The sequence below is a fragment of the Sinocyclocheilus grahami genome, unplaced genomic scaffold (assembly GCF_001515645.1).
Source record: "Sinocyclocheilus grahami isolate Dianchi unplaced genomic scaffold, SAMN03320097.WGS_v1.1 scaffold92.1, whole genome shotgun sequence".
NCBI lineage: Eukaryota > Metazoa > Chordata > Actinopteri > Cypriniformes > Cyprinidae > Sinocyclocheilus > Sinocyclocheilus grahami.
In genome coordinates this window covers 3423005-3443993 of record NW_015505271.1, presented here as the reverse complement: position 1 = coordinate 3443993, position 20989 = coordinate 3423005, and the positions used below count along the sequence as shown (strand labels likewise).

Below are 20989 nucleotides of genomic sequence, written 5' to 3'. Positions count from 1 at the left end.
TATATATATATATATATATATATATATATAGAGAGAGAGAGAGAGAGAGAGAGAGAGAGAGAGAGAGAGAGAGAGAGAGAGAGCGAACGCATGCACCCACGTGCAAACGATTGTGAAGCATTGCAAACAAGCTTGTCGGTTCAATTACAAAAACTGCTAAGTTCTCACCTCATTGCTGAGAAATATATGTAGCTTTTAGCTGTTGTATTTTCAAAATTCACGGGGCGGGGGTTGAAAACCAGCTCCTGAATGTGCAATTTCTTACCTATAAAAAGTTTCCATCTCAATAAAATACAGCACGCCGGCATTAAAACGCCATTAAAAATCTTTATGAGCAAACGTGTCGCCCTCGCATTGGGAGTTCCATGGAGAATCGGATATGTGTGTTTAGACGTATGTCGGATGTCCAGATATCAGATGTGTATCCGATTAAAATCCACATTTGGAAGTGGCTCAGATCGGATGCAAAAAAATCGGATCTCGTGCAGGTTTTTGTGTTTGCACGTGCGCAACAAATTCCGATCTGTGTCCGATTTTCGGAAAAAGATCCGATTTTTTGTGCCAGTGTAAACGCAGCCTAATATGTCTAGCTAAAAATGAAAAGTGTTGGCAGTGGCCACCCTTGATGAGGTTGTTGTAAGCTTTGCCCCAGCTGTTGCGGTGGTTGGAGGTGAGGATGCCAATAGGCTCTTTGTTGGTCTGTAAAGAGGAGTTCCAGATCTTCTCCAGCTGAATGTAGATCTGGTCTACGGTCAGTGGTGTGGCGTCACTGTTGTATACATCCAGCACAAAGAACTGCATAACGAGAAAAAAAGAACAAGATAAAAAGACACTTCACCATCAAGAAGTAAGTTGCATGGTACTAACAGATCACAGTCCTGGATGCAGGAAAGTGTTAAATGTTAAAAAAAAAAAACTTTTTTAATACAAGAAATGCAAAAGATATGATTTATTTTTTATTTTTTCAATTCACCTACTATTGGAAGTTAAATTTGGAACAGGGACCGACCTGAAAGTTGTGCACTACAGTGATATGTGTGGGGGGTCTCTTGTCCAAGGTGTAGTTCACCACAGTGTCCCTCTTTGTTCCAGGGATCCGGCAGGACGAGAGCACCTTATAATACTGGTTCATACAGAGTGGCTTTGCACCCAGATACTCCACTGGCAATGTTTCACTAATCAAAAAGGAAAGACATTATGTCTGACTTGACCATCTCATGAATTTAATCAATTGTAATAGTTATGGTTATCTAAGAGAACTGAATGACTTATGACTTCACAGGGAAAGTAAGGAATGTGTCACTCACTTGTCAATCATGCTCTTGAAATCTAAAACTCCAGCGATTAATTTAGCAGCATATCTGTGAGGGAAAAAAATACTTTTACTTTCTTACAGTCATTTTGAACAAGCTTAACACCAACATACTGCCAATGAATTATTCTACTATAAATACAGTAGCAGCTGCTGTGCCACCATGTGCCATTGGCTTGTCTGACTTATGATATTGACAGAACACATCTTACTGCTGATCTGTGGCCAGTTTTAGCAGTCATATGTGAAAGCTGTCATTATAGTCAATGTGTCAATGCCAGTTAAAGGAACTTTAATACTTTGTAAATATTATTCAATGTTCATTTACATGAATTAAGTCCACAGGCAGTGACTCATAGTGGCATTACTGCAGAGTGAGGCAGTTGTTTTCAGTTACCGCTATGGTGACCTTTATTCAGACTAACCCTCTTTTGCCAAGTTGAGCTTTGCAATTCTGAGCTCAAAGCTCAGCTCAAAAAATAACCAGTATTTTTTACCCCACTAGTAAATATTTTTTAAATTTTTCATTTTTTTAAGCATACATTTAACAAACTTTTGTAAGGTTTATACTTTAAACAACAACAAAAAAACTATTTGCCAACAATATTAAGAAAAATAAACTAAATATATGAAATATATCTAAAAACTAATATTTATTTTAAGTTTGCTTGTCATATTTTAGATATTTTACTGGAAAACCTATGCACACAAAAATATTTATATGTTAAAATATAAACATTTTATATTTACGTAAAATATATTAATAAATTAATTTAAAAAAAAACTACAAAAATAAAGTGTATGACTTCAATCAGGGTCATAAATATATTTATGTTAAAATACAAATATAATACATTTCATTACACCAAATAATGTTCTTTTTAGCAACATCATATGACCCCTTTAAAGTAAAATAATAAAAAATAAAGTTTTTCAGTGCATGACTTTAATCAGTTATATATATATATATATAATGTTAAAATATAAAATGTTAGATTTTATGTAAAATATATTAATAACAAATTTTAAATAAATATATTTTGCACTATAAGCAATTTAATTTGCATATTAAAGGGGTCATATGATGCTATTTTCAAGATCATTATTTTGTGTATTTGGTGTAAAAGAATATGTTGACATGCTTTAATGTTCAAAAAACACATTATTTTTCAAATACTGTACATTATTGTAGGTCCTCTATGCCCCGCCTCTCTCAAACACGTCGTTTTCTACAAAGCCCCCTCCTTTGACAAGCGCAGTCTGCTCTGATTGGCCAGCTGACCCAGTGCATTGTGATTGGCCGAACCCCGCAAGCACCCGTTAGAAATGTAACGTCCCTTGATACTTACAACATATTTTTTTTAGAAATAGCCTTTGTGCACAGCCAGCCTTGAACTCTTCTAGGTTCAAAAAACTGTTGTCCATAAAATGCACAAATCCGAACATCTGGGTTGTGCTGCTCTGTTGTAAATAAATCTTAACCAGTGATTCCTAATTGCATCCACTTCCGGAAGGCCAAATAAAGTGCTTTTGCTTTCGCACTGAAACACACAGCGTCTCCCTGACATGGCTGCATCAACACTACTGCTGTTCCTGAAACCACTCCTTCTAATATTTCCACATAGTGAGGTACATATGTGGGGGCGTGTTAGAACGAGCCGTTTTAGGTAGACATGGTTGACTCTTAACTTTTATAAAGAATATCTCTTTGGATTTGAGACTTTAGTCTTTGCAACTTTACAGATCTTCTTTATGCACCAAGAGCTTGTAACACTCCAAAGAGAAAGGAAAAATTGAAATCGCATCATATGACCCCTTTAACAAATCAATAAAGTATAACATAAAAAAAAAAAAATCATTGTATGACTTTAATCAGTTTCTATTAAGAACTGTGTAGGCATATAACAACACACTTTTAGTTCTAAAGAACAATGTTTGACCAACTAAAAGATGTGTGTTAAAAGTTGTCTATTCCTAACACATTCTTATATGAATCCACATTGGTCTAACCTCATTTGGCCTTGGCGATCACTGAACTCCATACGGGGAAGGACGACCCCAGGACTTGAATGGACAACAACAGGCATCCGGTAGTCTAGGTAGGCTGTCTGTAACCACCAGTCAGAGAGCTAGCAGTGGAAATTATAGAGAGACAATGTGACATAAGAAGAAGCCCTTTAAAAGAGCTAGTCTGGCAGATCACATTGGGCTTCTGTCAAAGCATCACCTAACAAGTAATTACCCAGTTCTCCATCTTCTTCGCTCGCTGTTCCAGACCCTTCTGAAGTCTCTCTCCAACACCGCCCGGCTTCTGAAACTCCTCCAGCAGTTTCCGGGTGTGATTCAGCTCCTCCGGGTCCACAATGGGGGTCAGGGCAGCCAGATAGTGTTCGCATGTTTGTTGCAGTGGTGGCACTGGAAGCTTAGGCAGACCCTCCTGGTGGGCCAAGTAGCGACCAGCGATCCGTGTCACTGACACTGGCTTTACCAGGCCGGAGGGTTTCACCGCGCCAGCCTTGACCTAAAAATTGTATTACATCTTAGATAATAAAGATACATAGATAATACAGAACTTTTTATAATATGATCATATTATACGTTGGCATTGGTCTCTGTCAATATGTTTTGAAGATATTATCATATTAGTACCCAAAAGTAGTCCTAATAATTTACACAAAATGTACATTACCAAGCCAATATAGCCCAACGTCTATAAATAACTGGAAATGTTATGTGTAGCACTCAAATATAAAACACATGCGTCAGCATTTGGGCTGTCATAAAAAAAAAGCTAAAGAGCTTTATTAGAGACCATTTACACATTCACACGACGTGTTAGGTACCTGCATTAAGTATTTAAGCAACTGTCAGTGAACACTGTTTCTATCACTGCCTTGAACTGCGTCTGCACTTCCTACTGTCCTTAGCACTACCGCTACCTAACCATAAACATTCTCTGAATGTCAGTAATACCCGCCGCTCAGGCTGACAGCTAACGTTATCCTTGTTTATGTCAAATAAAAGATCAGACTATGTTTAAAAACCCGGCCATATGCATTGGTTACTCACCATCGTCCTGGCAAGAATGCCCAACATAACTGAAGTTCACTAAAACGCCCCCAAATCGAGCCTGAGAGGAGGGACAGAAACGAGCAGTTGTGTTCAGAGTCCACTGAGCGAGAGCTGCAGAAACAAACACCCGGACTCCAAGCCCAGCCCCCTTTCGCGTCAGCTTTCTGCTGAACGATCGACACTTCTCAATAATCTCAGACATTTTATTGATGAAAATAAAGGAGGTAGTCTTTAATCTACTAATTAATTAAAAACCAAATTTGCAGACTCCAAGGTCCAGAATTTAATATCCTAATACTGTTTTTACTGTTCCATAACAACGCAACACTATATGTACTTACATTGTACGTATACTGCATGTACATACTTAATAATAATGCATCACAAAAAACAAAAATTAGAATTTCTAAATATTATATATGATAATTATTACATACTTAAGAATACGTCTTTTGATTCCTTAAAATTAAATCGTGAAATAAAAGTCTACATTTACATATTACGCATGTTACAAATCATACGATAGTCGCAGTAACATTTTCTCACAGCAATTTACGGTCGCTGATCAAGTCTCTTAAAAACTGTTTTACGCGAAACTGCGGGTGAGAGTTGAAGGGTGGTGTTTTCATGTTCACAGTAAACATGGCGGAGACTGAACAGTCGTCAGGTAACTCACATCAATCAAATCTTCATTTAAACACGGATCATTCAAAGGCGACGATACCAGTGATACATCTGCAGATTATATAGGTTGTCGTGAAACATCTGAAGGGGGGAAAGGGTTGTGCATATGTGCAGGAAAAACGCTTAATTGTGGGCTCACCGCGTCTCATGTAACGTTAATGAATCGATGAGTCTGACAGCTCTGCGCTGTGGCGCATATATAGTTTATTACGCATTGTCTGCGAACAGACGACTCGATATTAGTATTTATTTGCAGTATTAATGTACTTACAATGCTGTTTAAAATAGATTTTACTCAGAGTAATGAACAAAACGGAGGAACACATTTAGTTTCAAACTTAGTTGGGTAACCTATCTTTACCATAGGAACTTCTCAGCTTTAGAAATAGTGTGTCGCTTGTTGTTATATTCTGATGTTTGTTTGTGTATAATGGGTTGATGAAAAGTTTCTTTTCTAATGTGTATTCTGGGAACAAACTTTGCATATAAATGTTATTTATTATTTTTGGTAAGAAAACTAGGAACAGGTCCTCTTTAGGACAGTAATATGGGTTCATAGGTTTTCTGATCAGAACCAACTAACGTTTAGGCTCAGACTTCTATAATATCAGTGGACTTTAGGATATGAAAGAAACCCCGTTGTGTAAGGAAATTATCATAAGGGTGTGTGGATGAAGTAGAAATATATGTATGCAAACAAATTAAAATTAAGTCAGTTGGTATGCTAAAAAACAGTGTATGTTCTAAAAATAAAATATAACCAGTTTGTTAAGTTATAGGAAATTTATAAAGAGTTTAGAATGGCAGAATCCACTTTTAACTAAGTTGCTTTTGGTTCTTATTATTAGTTTCATTATTAGTATTAATATCATTTTCATTTGACACTAAAATTGGATGTGTCCATCATATTTTTCATCTCTTGCACAGGCTCGTCCCATGAGGGTGACAAGCCTCCCAATCCTGGCGATTTCAGCTTCATGGTGCCAAAGAAGGAGATCAGCATGGTGCCTGATATGGGCAAATGGAAAAGATCACAGGTATGTTGTACAGCCCACTATGAGAGCAGTTTATCTGCTACTTTGAGAGATGGAAAAATAGCACATTTTCAGTCTCTTTCCCCAGTATCTCTGGAGTTAAAGATAATGATAGGAATCTTTATTGTTTGACACTTTTTCTTGTGTGGACAAGAGACAGTTCTAAAAAATACCTCTGCATTTATTATTCCTATTAAAGATGTAAATAAATATAAAAATGAACATTTCTGGTCTATAAAGAGCTGTTTTATTGTTATATTGAGGGCAGTCTTAACATTCTTTAAACCCCACGTTGCTTGCATCTGAGCATGTTTCTGTTTTGTGTAAGTAGGCATATGCTGACTACATAGGATTCATTCTGACCCTGAATGAGGGTGTGAAGGGAAAGAAACTTACATGTGAATACCAGGTGTCTGAGGTGGGTCACTGTCCTGCTTTTCTCTATACTGCTGTATGTTGATCTGTATGTAATAGATTAAGTAATTGGTGAAAAATGTTTTGATCATGATAATGCAGGCTCATGGATCAGCTCATAGAAATGTGCTTGTATGCTTTTCTTTGCTATTAGACAGTGGAGAAGTTGCTTGCTATGTTGGGAACATTAGATCGCTGGATCGATGAGACGCCACCAGTAGACCAGCCTTCTCGCTTCGGCAATAAAGCTTACCGCACATGGTATGCTAAACTAGACCAGGTAAGCGCCTGTATGAAATCAAAATGGCCTTCTATGTATATGACCAGTGTTTACCTTTATACTGCTTTAATTTGCTTTGGAATCAGTTCTTGGCCAAGCATTGCCAGTAACTTTAAGCATACAGTGCATTCAGAAAATATTCACCATCCATTTGATTATTTCTTCTTCTGTTGTGTTTGTCCAAATTAAAACGGAATTTTTCAGTGCAGTATTTGAATGAGGGGAATTGGTTAAGGTGAATACTTTTTTATGGCAATGTATCATTTCTGTGCTGTTGGTTTGAGGTGAAATGATGTAAGAGTGTTTTGTGTGTGCAGGAGGCAGAGGCTTTGGTCGCAGCCGTTCTGCCGTCAGAGCGTCATGATGCTGCTCCAGAGATAGCAGTCTACCTGAAAGAGTCTGTGGGCAACTCCACCAGGATTGACTACGGCACAGGTCTGTGTGGGGATACACAAGAATAAAGAATAAAGGATTATTTTATTTATTATATGTTTGTGCATATGTGTTTCTCCATAGTTGTCTTTGAAGAGAAATTATATCTTTTCACACTTTTATCTATTACTCCTTAATAAATTCAACTGTCACATCAGAGAGAATAATAAAGGCAAAACATGAACTACTACAGATATTTACTTTTAAAACATCAGCTATATTGATTCTTTTCACAGACTGTCATGATGGGTTTCCACAGTTAAATTTTATTTTAAAGTGTATGTACATTTATAACACTATATTTTGTGTCATGTTACATTGGCATTAAATTAAGGCTGGAATACACTACACAACTATTAACATCTGAGTAGATTTTTTAAAAACTGGGCATCATACTTACCGACTTTTGTAATAGTCACAGAGAAAAAACTGGCCATCATACAATAAATGACTGATGATTATACACTACCATAACTCATGCAGAAAGATGTACCTTTTTGTTAGGAGACGCGTGACGAATGAAAACAATGTGTGTTCTAAAATCGCCTCAAAATATCAAACATGTTGATATCCTCCGACTGGATAGAATCAAAGTCTGAAGCTAAAAAAATCGAAGACTGTTACCATCAAGCACTACGTGAGATTTTTCTATGAAATCTGACAACTCAAATCTGCAGACTGGCAACTAAATCGGGGCAAAAACTGTATAGTGTATTCCAGCCTTTACACAAAACTAGTTAACGCAGTTATCTTTACTAGTTATCTTTCTCTCTTCCGACCAGTGCAATCAATCTCTCAATATTTTTTCCTCTTTTGTAGTCATATAGAGGCACTATCATGGATTTTTTTTCTTTTGTTATTGGAGCAAATGGTAAAAACCGTATTGGCTGTAGTTTCTGTTTATGACTATAGATGTTTACCGAACTATGATGCCTTAAGATTCAGGGAACTCTGGGACTGTGAAAAGGGTCCATAATATACTCATAAGAATATCCAAGTGAATATTTAATGTTGTTTTTCTGAATAATCACTAGAGGGTGCTGTTGAAACACAAAACATTTGGATGCCTTTGAGAGCTTCACATACTTCAGATACTGAACGAGTACAAACCTTAAGTACACTATACAGTTCTTGTTCTAAATAAAGTCTGACATGATTCACACTGATAACTTGTGAGTTTGTAAGTCTTTTTGTGAGAATAATTTAAAGAAACCATTCATAAGAGTCAGTTATTTGTTAATTAAGTTACAATTAAGTTAAGGTTGTGTGTGTGTGTGTGTGTAGTGTAGCCAGCAATGACGATGCAAACAGAAATAGAATTGCCTTGCCATTATTTTGTGGTACAGTGTCATTTAATCTCATCACATTCAATTCAGTCTATAAGCACACCAATTAGGTAAAATTCTGTGGTGCTGTAGATTCAGCCGTGCAGGAGCCGCTGGTTGCATTATTTAGCATAAGAAGTAACATGTTTCTGTGTTCAGGTCATGAGGCAGCATTTGCTGCGTTCCTCTGCTGTCTTTGTAAGGTGGGAGCTCTGCGCATGGAGGACCAGCTGGCCATCATATTTAAAGTTTTTGACAAGTTAGTTCATCTTCTTATTGCTTGACTTCTTATTTTGAATACTTTGAATCTGTAACTCCCAGCATCTTCACTGAGCACGTCTTCACTTTACTGCACACTAAATGCCAACAAAACAATTTTGACAATGTATTTTAGGGTTGCATTTTGTGGTTGATGGTGTAAAGCTGTGGAGAACTCATTTGCATCAAGCATTATGATCTGATTGGCGTAGGTATCTGCAAGTGATGCGCAAACTGCAGAAGACGTATAGGATGGAGCCGGCAGGGAGTCAGGGTGTGTGGGGTCTTGACGACTTTCAGTTCCTTCCCTTTATATGGGGGAGCTCACAGCTTATAGGTAATGACTCTTCCTTTGTTGCCCATTTTGGCTCTAATTCTGTAATGTTTATATTTGTATTTCATTTCAGTTTTATTACAGTTTTTAATAGTTTTAGTTAACATAAAAAACACTGTACCTAGAGCAGGGGTGGCCAACGTTGGTCCTGTAGAGTTTTGCTCCAACTTTGATAAAAACTCACCGGCCTGTAGCTTTCTAGTAACCATTAGACCTTGATTAGCTGGTTCAAGTGTGTTTGATTAGGGTTGGAGCTGAACTCTGCTGGACTGTGGCTCTCCAGGACCGACATTGGCCACTCCTGACTTGGAGCTAATAAATTCATTTTTAACTGGCTGAATCCAGGCCCATTGTTGCTTGCAATGGCAAACATGGTGACACCTAGTGGTCATACTGTGTAACTGAACTATGTTTGCTCATCTATTGTGTGTAGACCACCCAACCCTGGAGCCCAGACACTTTGTGGAGGAGAAGGTTGTAAACGAGTACCACCAAGACTACATGTTTCTGGAGTGCATTAAATTCATCAATGAGGTGTGTGTCATCTGGCATCTACTCATGGATAGACTGTTTTTCCTTTCATTTTCATTTAGTTGGGAGGATGAAATTTAGATCACACACAAACAAAAACTCCTAAGTTCCATTCATGTAAATACTTACAATATATAGTTTAAAACTCTCTCTCTCTCTCTCTCTCTCTCTCTCTTTCTCTCTCTCAGGGAGGTTGTGTTTGGACTCCACTCGCATGAGTCATTTCCTTCCTTCCCTGAACGTTGTTGTGAATCACTCCTAAGGCCCCTAGGGCCCACCCCCTCCTTTCTTTCTCTTTCCTCTCTCTCTCTCTCTCTCTCTCTCTCCATTTCCTTCTCTCCATTCCTCTTTGAGGGGCTAGTAGGTCTCTGGAAAGTCCAGCTTGACGAGAGCTCTCTCTCTCTCTCTGTGTGTGTGTGTGTGTGTGTGTGTGTGTGTGTGGAGTAAAGCCACACAGCACTGCCATTCATAAAGTGCTCTTTCCCAAGGGCAGCCCACAAGCCCCTCTCTCATAAACTCTCATGAATAGACTTCATAATACAGTGTCATGATGATGACTGTCAAATTACTAATACTACAGAAGAGTTCATAGTCTTTTGTTAATATTAAAATATTTAAAAATTTTACTGTATTTTTATCAAATAAATGCAGTCTTGTTGAACATAAGAGACTTCTTTCAAATATATTTAAAAATCTTACCCACAGCAAACATTTGAACAGTAGTGTATTTTTTATTTCCTCAGCAATCAGAAACATAATTTATTATATAAACTCTATGCATTTGGATTTTCAGTAGCTTCATTTCTTTAGTTTAGTAGTGTTGCCACTATTTTGCTAATATTAGTGCTAAATTTTGTATATTAATTTGTTTTATAGTAACCTTTATATTTCTATTTTAAAGAACCACTTTCATAAGTATTGTTAATATTGGTATTTGATTGTTGTTGTTGTTTCACTTATTTTTTTACTGTCTTTGCCCTTTTTCTGATCTGTGGTAAACACAAATGCAAGTTTTTTTTCTTTTATTCCCTGAATAAAATCAGTTTTTATCTTAGCAACTTTCCACTGGCAGTTAAAAGTGAAATATCTTATTCAAAGTAGAATTGTTGGGTTTCAAATTGTTCCATTAAATCTAGCTTTAATGCTGATTGCACTGCGTATCTTAAGCTTACTATCATCTTAATCACTACATTTTTTTTTTCTCTTTTAGATGAAAACAGGCCCTTTTGCTGAACACTCGAATCAGCTTTGGAACATCAGCGCTGTTCCTTCTTGGTCCAAAGTCAATCAAGGTCTCATACGAATGTATAAAGCAGAAGTAAGTATCATGGTATTTTAAACACTTTTACATATCAGGAGTAAACTTGTGATAGTGACTCCTTATATGTATATCCTTGTATGTAAATGGTACATTGGTAGTTAGTGCATTAAATCCTGCTTCATCATAACTGAAAAAAATTCATAAACACTATTCAGAAAGCAGAATTGCAGGCTACCCACTCACATAGTCAGCATGTGACATTTATAAATGTGTCATTTTAACTGCCAGGCTGTGGATTCAGTCTGTGAAGTTTCAAGACCAGAGCTGAAAGAGTTAATTGAGCAAGCATGTGTTCGAGGGGAAGAACTGGGTGCCCCACCCCCTCCTCCAAAGCCCACATCCTGTGTTGTTGAGAAGGCTGTGCTCCCTCCCCCTTCTCTCCCTTCTGCGCAGAGCGAAGCTGAGGGGCCAGTCTGTCTGCAAATTCCCCTCCTCCTTCCCTCTCTCTCTCACCCTGTCTGTCTTTCCCCACCCCCGTATATATCACACTCTCGTTCTCCATCATCCAGGGACTCATGACTGTTACTGATGTCTTTCAAGTTAAATACAAGTTAAAGAGATGTTTTTTTTTCTTCTGAATATGAAATCTATTCATATGGATGTTATATGTCATGTGGACATATATATATATATATATATATATATATATATATATATATGTATGTGTGTGTGTGTTACATAAATTAAATATACATATGTCATATGGACATATATGTATATATATATAAATTAAATATATATATGAATTTGATTTGATTTAATTCTGTATCTTAGCGACATTTGAGTGTACTTTTGTCTCAATTTTACTATTTTCTACATTGAAATACATGCTGAGAGGTTCCTGCTTCACGTCTCCGTTGGCCTTATGTGTAGTTTGAGGATCCTATACCCTTTAAGAGTTTTCCACAGTCCTAGACTCATATTCAGCAGGAATGCATTAAAATGATCAAAAGTGACAGTCAAGATATTCATAGTGTAACAAAAGATTTATTTCAAATAAATGCTGTTCTTTTGAATGTTCTATTTATCAAAGAATCCTGGAAAAATCGTTTTCCTAAAAATATTAAGCACCACAACTGTTTTCAACATTAATAATAAGAAGAAATGTTTTCTTGAGCACCAGATTAGCATATGAGAATGATTTCTGAAGGATCATGTGACACTGAAGACTGGAGCAATGACTGCTGAAAAAAATCGCTTTGCCATCACAGGAATAAATTACATTTTAAAATATTTTAAAATAGAAAAAGTTGTTTTCAATTGTAAAAAATATTTCACATTAATTCTGTTTTTGGTCAAATAATTGCAGCCTTATTGAGCATCTTCTTTCAAAAACATTAAAAAACACACTTTTGAACAGTAGTGTATGTGGGGATGTAACCTCTGTATAGTCTTATTCTTTTGGACACCATAGCATTAGACATTTTGAAAGCTAGCAAATCTATTCTCTTGCTGTAAAGTTGATTGATACTAGCAAACTCTTTCTCTGTCATCCTCTCACAGTGTCTAGAAAAATTTCCCGTCATCCAGCATTTCAAGTTTGGCAGCCTGCTCTCCATCCAGCCAGTCAAACAATGAGAGACAAGAAAAAGAATTTGCACCTCATCAGAGAGCACAACCAAAACTCCAAAATTGGACTAAACCACTTCAGTCCCAGTTAACAAACCTAAATATGCATTCTCATCACCAGAGGTGCTTGGTCTTACTCCTGAAGAGCCGCTTTCCTGGAGAGTTCAGTCCCAAACCTGCTCTAATACATCCAACCCTAAAAGATTTAAGTAAACCTGAAGACCTAGATTATCAGGTTCAGGGGTATTTGAGTTGAGCTGAACTAAACTCTGCAGGACAGTAGATATAAACAGCTGTTTGTGGGTTTATGGAGCATCAGTGTCTCAAAAGGCACTTGTAGTGAACTTCTTGCTGTTCAGTTATCAAAGATTGCTGAGGCATGTGTTCATTGTGAGTGGTTTCAATAAGTGTAATTTTTACCTATGTAAGGCATTAATAAGTTGTCAACCACTTTAGTTTTACATTTTCGGCTGTGCTTGTTTTTTTCATATTCTCTTTACTGAAAATCAGATGAGTAAAATACCAAAAAGACCTTTATAGTTTCTAAACAGCCACATGTAGCTAATACCACAGTCTTCCGTTTGATAAATTAAAGCAATGAATTTGCATCCAGAAGTTTAGCATGATGCTAAATTAGTTGGTTTCCGTTTTCTTCAGAACCAACACAGAAGGGGTAACATTGAAAGAACAGGGTACACAGTCTGCATGTTAAAATTTCTGAAATATTGGTGCAAAGCTTTTGTTACTCAAATGCAGCAATTCTTTATCCTGTTAGAACCGGGCAAAGCATCTGTGAACACTTTTACGTCGGCAGAAATATAATTCACAGTGTAAGTTTTATATAGTTCTGCACATTATCGAGAGAGAGAGGCACATTAAACAGGCCTTTTAGTCCTGGGTTACTTTTTGTTTTAAAGACTTCAGCCTAACAGAACTAACAGACCTGGGCTGCATTTCCTAAATGCTTTGTAGGCCTAAATAGATTGTTGAAACCCTTGGCACCAATGGTTTCTACAATCTACTTAGAATTACAATGATTTTGGGAATTGCAACCAGCGCTTTAAATTAAGATATATAAATTAAAATGACCTTATTGATTATTATAACTAAGGATTTGCTTGAACCGTTTGTTGCAACCAGCCTCATATTTTTAAGTGTAGTCTCAATTTCAAAAGAATAACCATTGGTCTTACAACTGGCTTTTTGAGTTTCAGTATTTAATAAAAATGTTGATTTTTGAGATTGAATGGAACTACTTAATAATGGGACATAACACTTACTGTTTATGTGCCCTCTAACCACCACAATTAAGTTTTAAGTTAATTAATCAGTACATTGTGTCTCTTCTAATTGTACAGAGACTTACCAGAATCGGGTTTCTTTTCCTCGTCACAATATACAGTTCACAGAAATGTCAAGTAGATTCAACAGTTTCCTGTTATGTGACATGCTATAATTCATCTAAAACTGTATATAATTCAAATAAAAAGTTCCACTGCCTCATAAAGGGAAAGGGATGTAGGCCAACTGGCAGATATTTTATTATTATTTTTAAGTTGATGATTTCAAGGTAAAATGGTCATTAGATTTCAACCTAAAATTGTGATGCTGAATATTTTTATTATTATTAATAATAATAAAAGCTATCCATACGCTTTCCAAATGGGATCTCTGGAACAAGTTTGATTCGATATATATATATTTTTAGATTTTTTTGATTTTATCTACACAGTGCTCAACAAGACCTACATGCAGGCCAGGCCAATTCACATTCTGTAGTTAAAGTGGAGTCATTTTCAGTGGTTGCCATATTCAGCATCTGCCCAGTCACTAGTCCAGCCGCCCCACTGAGAAACTCGGCAAGCTTGCTGAGTAATTGACATGAACGCATGTCGAATTCACCCATCCGCCTCCCCCGTTTCTGTTCAATTGTATTCAGACGCAGGCTCCACTGCTGAGATCAACAGGCGCAGTTGAGATGAGATAAGATTAAAGTCGTGCCTTTTGTCTTCATTAACATTTAATATAACCAGTGAGCCCCTTTCACAAAGCTGCTCATTTAGGAAGGTGTAAACAAAAGTGTATATATATCACGTCCACCTGTTAATGAAACATGTGCTAGGCTATCTATGTCGAATGTTCTTCTGCGTGCGTGTAGAATTGACGGCGCGCGGATCCTTCCATCAGGTTAAATAAGAAAACCTGCATTCGTTTCGTGCGCGCGCTCTCCATGCGAGCGTTTTCCCCGTTGGCCACGCGGAGGAGCTCGCAACCCACCACAGACCATGTTGTGCATCGCCTGTCAAAAATGAAACGAATATACAAGCGGTTATTAAATAGATTTGGTAACGCTAGCTCAGACAACTTTCCCCTAAAATCAGCCTATTCAGAATAAAACAAACGAAAGTCTCAAATATAAAGTTTTAAGCTCATTATATAGCCGACGTTAGCCTTGATGAATCATTCAGTTATTATTTCACAAACCAAGCTAGATGCAACCGTACAACATATTTGCACGGTTTTACACGCGTCGTCCTAATGTACTACACAACATACCGCGCGAACGAATTACCTGCGTTTTTAGCGATATTTAAACATGCGCGAGGCAGCTCGTCGGAAATAGCCATGACAACGACCTGATAACAGCCTATGTGTGTTGGACGTTGATGTGTCGGGCGTACTGCGGTATCTCAGATTGAGAGGAGGCTAGACATGAGAGAGAGGGACCGGAGAGAGAACAGAGAGGGGTGGGGTGGGGTGGGGTGGGGTGGAGGGGGTTGAAGGGAGAAGCGGATTCGAGGTCAGCCCGAGGTGCCGCTACATAGGCGCTCTAATACCTTCATTCATTGATTTTGAAGAACACCACCATGTGGCATACAGCAGAGATAACACGGTCTACAAGTTTAGCGAGAGTTTCTGGCTAAAAAAGTGCGCGCTCCTTAAAACCAGTGCCGGCCAATAGCACGCGACGCGTCTGATCCTTGCTTCAAACCCCTCGTTTTGAATGTAGGCTTTATTGAATTATACACTTTGTTTTATTCCTTTTATGGTGTGCATATATGTATACTTTCCTTTTCATTCGTTGTTCTATTCTTGGCCTGCAGGTGATAGTTTAATATCCCACAAGATAATGGCATATATCTCAAATTTGATTTCAGGTGATCCAAACCAATGCTGAGAATATTCATTTAGGAACTTAAATGCACACTTGTGGCCATTTTGGAGCCACTGAGATCTAGAAATGTTTGCTCTTTAGTTCTGTAGGCTAATATTTGATTAGAAATCTTACTAGCATGTTCTGTTACAGTGAGGTATGGAAAATATGGCAAATGTAATGAATCTGACCTCAATTGTGGATATGGTAGATGAGACGTGCTAAGGATGTTGCAGTTTGCGTATAACCTTTCTGTTGTGTTGCTTTGAGTCAAGCTCAATGTCATGAGGCCTACATTTTAAGGCCGCTATAATGAACATTCTTGGTTTATTAAAAAAAAGAGGCAATGCGAAGTAGGTTTCATTTTTTTATTAAGGTTATAAATTTTAAACAAATACTTTCTAAAACAGTTTTACCCGGTGATATACAATTTAATATGCACAAAAATACAAGAATACCAACAAAATATGGGGAATACGTCTGAAAACGTCTTTAATTCAGTACACATAGTGCTTATATAATGTGAGGACGTATGGCTAATTTATGAGATTGCCTTTTTAGAACAAAAGGTCTAAGTTTGTAGAAAATAAAATCAAACCCACAAAACCAAGCAAATGCTGGCATCATGAATTACTGTGAAGGTTTAAACTTTTTCTGAGAGTAAGGGGGCGGGAAATGGTTAACGCTGGAGACTGGATAGTCAACAAAAATACCTGGCAGATTAAATCACGACGTGCATTGTGGGAGTTGTAGTGTTAATTAATGGCCCCAACGTTCAGTGTTGATGAGGTGACTGGCATAGGCGAACTACAAACACACTCAGAGGAACTGGAGCTGTAGGTCAGTGCAGTCAACAGAACGCACCAGTCCTCGCCGCTTTCAACAGCACATTTCAGAATACAGAAAACAACTAACTCTGACAGGGAGGGGGTTCAAATATTGCACCTGCATTAGTCTACTTGATTGCCTTGTATGATGTTACAGAATGTAGTCTGTGTACCCAGTCCTCTTCCTGTAGCTCTACGTTAACGACAGCACGAGCAGCTCAGAGAGTCTTGATGTTGTAGCTTGTTCTACTGGTAAACTGGTAGTCGTTCCGACATTAAAATGTTAGAAAATATGACAAGGCTGCTTAAAGTGTTATGTACTGTGTGAGAAATAAGCGTGCAGTGGGCAGGCTTCTCCGTTTGCAGCCTGTTATTCCCAACATTACATGCTTTGTGAAAGTTCCTGGGAAGGGAGAGAAGAAGAAAAACGAACAATCCACGAGCGAAACATTCAGAGACTTTCCATGTTTGTGGCCATAGCTAGCAGTCTGCGTTGGGTTTAAGGCAACGAAATTCAACTTCGTTTTAAAACGTTTGTTGTAATATCGACATTTTGTTTTAAAGGATACATCACAAGTGGTAGGCTACTACCACTGTCCGCCTTCCCCACTGAAACGAAACTAAAAACAAACCAAAATAAAAACGCATAAATAACTTTGCTGCAAAAATAAGTCAATTTGTCTTAGACTTTGTACAATTTCATAAAGTAAGTTGTCTGTATTCGCATTAACCAGAGTCAAAAGGCTACAATAGCTCTCGTCCAAGCCCCTAAACTCGCCAGGGCTTGTTTGCTACAGAACTGTCCGTTTAAGGCTTGCTCCAAGTCCGCTTGTCTGCTCACCAGTCCCGTAAACCCCGAGCCGAAGATCGAGATGAGGTTGGAAATGTTCGACGTGTCCAAGGGCTCCGTGCATGCGTATGAAGAGTCCTCGAATTTCGCTCTTTTGCACGGCGTAAAATCCGGTACCTCCTCGATCTCGGACACGTAGTACCCAAAGTCAAGCTTGCGTTTCTTGGCCGGGCTCTGTGCGCCCTGGTAGCACTGCTGGAGCGAAGCGCAGCAGTCCTGATGCAAATACCCGTTCTCTACTGTGGTAACGACATGCGTGTCCAAATCGAGCACTGTAGTTTTGTTGCAGTGCATGTTGTTTACCGGCGAAAAGTCACAGTTGGACACGGGATAGGGTTCCGCGCAGCAGCTGCGGTAGAACGAGGGGTCCGGCGATTTGCAGACCTCCTCGCTTTGGAGAGCTAGGGGCACCGAGCAGGCGCTGCTGGGCTGGATGTGGTGCACCGAAGGAACCTGGTGACTGACGGGCAGGAGCGCACCGCAGAGGCTCGCCGACTCGTTCGCGCTGCCGCAGCAGTCCCCCGTCTGCTCCTCGCAGTCCTCCACCAGATCGAGCGGGTTCAGCTCCTGGATCTCGTTGCAGACGGTCATCACCTCCTCGTACTGCTGCATCCTGTAGATTTCGGCGTACTTCTCGTTCATGTAGACTTGCCTGGCGTTCCTCAGTACATAGGAGACCAGCAGGTTTTTGTGCAGCTTGATTCCTCCTCTCTGCGTACGGGAGTTGTGGATTTTCCGTAAAGATATCGAAATGAGACTTTGTGCGTCCACTGCACACTCCATGGTGTTGATCATGGTCGGGGTCGTAATGTTTTCCCACCTCTCCGACGAAGGAAACAAACTTTCTTTTAGTCAGAATCACGATATTTTGTTCGGGGACGAAGGCTTAAGTCAGCTCTGTGGAGAAACATTGAACGTGGTCGTTTCTGACTCAACGTGTGAGCGTAGGCAATCATTAGCCTGCGCTTGCTGCCAAAGCATATATATGGCGAAGAACTTTCCGCCCACTTCGCCTCCGGCCAATCAGGGGCCGAGAATATCGTTGAGTGACAAGCAAATCCCACCCAGAGGTTTTGATCTCGTCCAATCACAGAGAGGCGGTTCTTCTGTGCTATTCAAATTCTAAACTTACTTTACCAAACTGGAATGTTCTCATGAGGCGCATTGCATTGTAGTTCGGAGAGCGTGCTCTTGTCATGTGTGCTGGAGAGACTAGCCTACTTGAAAGATCTGACACACATTCCCTAAAGTCATTTGTTTAGTAAGTTAAAACGTACTATGTGATGCTCTGTATGTGTTATTACAATCTCGCCGTTTTTTCTGTCATTCAAACTAAATTTGCTCTGTTTTTGGTCATCAAGATTTTAACAACATTATACTCATTTGCAACTTAGGTTAAAAACCGTGCCAGCACATGAAACATTTAACTATTGATGATAAATATCTAAGTAAATCTAAATATTTATGTATTTTTATTTTATAGAAATGATATAGCCTACAGGTAGGCTATATGAGAAAAGCATTAATTTAATGGAGGATTCAAACTCAAAGACAGCTAATGTAATTGATGTAATATAAACTATATTATATATACATTACATATACATTATAGTCTTGAATCTATTGTATTATGTTTCTCTAATTTCTATATAATTTAGTAAGGTTTATACATACAGTTCAGACTCGATATGCAAAAACATTTTAGTTCTGATTGTGGACAACACTGATATCATTTCTGAAATGGAGTCAAAAAAGGAAAAGATGACAAATAAAGTTAGCAAGTATTTATTTCAGAACAGATATTCACAGATATATTCATTCACCCTTTTGGACTGTCAGACAGATGTTCATTTCATCCGTGGGCTCTAAGCTCAGAGTCCGCAAATGACATCTATTGTTAAACTGCTATGTTTCGGGACAGAAAATATTGCACAAACTTCCACAAAGGACTGTGGCATATAATTCCATCATCATTATAGAATGTTTCAACCCCAACTTTTTACCTTTGACTCAATAATATTCTAGAAGAATCCATCTGAATGACCCCTCTCTACAGTACTTCAGCCTGCATCTGCCCAATGAAAAAACGGACTGTGTTAAATTGATTTGAATTTTCCAAATATCAGATTTGGTTCTGTGAATGTGAAACATTTGCTGCATTCTCTAATTGCTAATTGTGATAGATCACAGCAGTGTTTGAGAGAATCATGCAGATATTCCTGATCAACTCTCTCTCTCTCTCGCTCTCTCTCATCCGTGGGCTCTAAGCTCAGAGTCCGCAAATGACATCTATTGTTAAACTGCTATGTTTCGGGACAGAAAATATTGCACAAACTTCCACAAAGGACTGTGGCATATAATTCCATCATCATTATAGAATGTTTCAACCCCAACTTTTTACCTTTGACTCAATAATATTCTAGAAGAATCCATCTGAATGACCCCTCTCTACAGTACTTCAGCCTGCATCTGCCCAATGAAAAAACGGACTGTGTTAAATTGATTTGAATTTTCCAAATATCAGATTTGGTTCTGTGAATGTGAAACATTTGCTGCATTCTCTAATTGCTAATTGTGATAGATCACAGCAGTGTTTGAGAGAATCATGCAGATATTCCTGATCAACTCTCTCTCTCTCTCTCTCGCTCTCTCTTTCTCTCTCCACACACACACACACACACAGACAGCTCACCTCAAATCTCCAATGAGTGCTAACGCTTATAGCTCTGCATCTTAAAAAGTCAGGTGTTAAATTGATTTGAATTTTCCAAATATCAGATTTGGTTCTGTGAATGTGAAACATTTGCTGCATTCTCTAATTGCTAATTGTGATAGATCACAGCAGTGTTTCATGCAGACATGCAGATATTCCTGATCAACTCTCTCTCTCTCTCGCTCTCTCTTTCTCTCTCCACACACACACACACACACACACACACACACACAGACAGCTCACCTCAAATCTCCAGTGAGTGCTAACGCTTATAGCTCTGCATCTTAAAAAGTCAGGAACACCCAAATCTTCACAATGTTTTGGAAGTAGAAAAATCAATAAACAAGTAACCAACACACACTACCAAACATAAATGATGAAAAGAGCACAACAGTCTTGTGTTAAAAGAATGGAACGTCAAAAAGAAGTAAAGACACTAACAATTTCAAGTGTAGCTTGCTATAATATGAGGAAGATTAAAATATCCTGAATCTATATCTTGTATCTGGAATCTTTACAATGGTAAGAAGTTATATTTTTGTACACATCTAGAGCAAAGTTTGGTTGTGTTTGACAGTGGGTTTTTTCATGCAACATTAGTTTCAGAAAAGCTATCCATTAGGTACAGTATGATATGCAATAGTTTTCTGAAGAGATTTAGAAAATTAGCTCTCAATTAATAATAAAAAATAAACGACTGTAATTCAGCACTAAATGATCAGATATATCTTGCACTAAAGAAATACATGCAGGCATATTCAGACTTTGAATAGTGAAAAGCTAATAAATCTGCCACTGCTGAGTCAATTTTGTCCTTTCATGCAACACATTTGTGCAGCAGTGCATTCATCCACTCCATACTATTTGGACACTTAAGAC

The 20989-nt window shown here is 38.2% G+C and overlaps 3 protein-coding genes across 3 annotated transcripts in view; 1 reads left to right on the top strand and 2 right to left on the bottom strand.

Annotated features, from left to right (window-relative positions):
* LOC107587366 (carnitine O-acetyltransferase-like) overlaps positions 1-4510 on the bottom strand; it is a 9397-nt gene extending 4887 nt beyond the window's left edge. The window contains exons 1-6 of the mRNA XM_016275136.1: positions 4382-4510; positions 3555-3833; positions 3323-3441; positions 1308-1361; positions 1010-1175; positions 621-795 (exon numbers count right to left, since the gene is read on the bottom strand). Of these exons, the coding sequence (XP_016130622.1) occupies positions 621-795; positions 1010-1175; positions 1308-1361; positions 3323-3441; positions 3555-3833; positions 4382-4408 (820 nt within the window). The 5' untranslated portion in view covers positions 4409-4510. The remainder of the gene's footprint in view (positions 1-620; positions 796-1009; positions 1176-1307; positions 1362-3322; positions 3442-3554; positions 3834-4381) is intronic.
* Positions 4511-4977: 467 nt separating this feature from the next.
* Positions 4978-13806, top strand: ptpa (protein phosphatase 2 phosphatase activator). The gene is made up of 10 exons (XM_016275155.1): positions 4978-5051; positions 5996-6105; positions 6434-6520; positions 6671-6796; positions 7114-7231; positions 8713-8812; positions 9024-9148; positions 9579-9679; positions 10887-10994; positions 12501-13806. The coding sequence occupies exons 1-10, from the start codon at positions 5012-5014 to the stop codon at positions 12573-12575; spliced, it is 990 nt and encodes a 329-aa protein (XP_016130641.1). The 5' UTR covers positions 4978-5011; the 3' UTR covers positions 12576-13806.
* A 2475-nt stretch (positions 13807-16281) lies between these two features.
* LOC107587377 (immediate early response gene 5-like protein) lies at positions 16282-18340 on the bottom strand. Its single transcript, XM_016275157.1, has one exon. It carries the CDS (start codon positions 18190-18192, stop codon positions 17284-17286), a length of 909 nt encoding a protein of 302 aa, XP_016130643.1. The 5' UTR covers positions 18193-18340; the 3' UTR covers positions 16282-17283.
* Positions 18341-20989: the final 2649 nt, after the last annotated feature.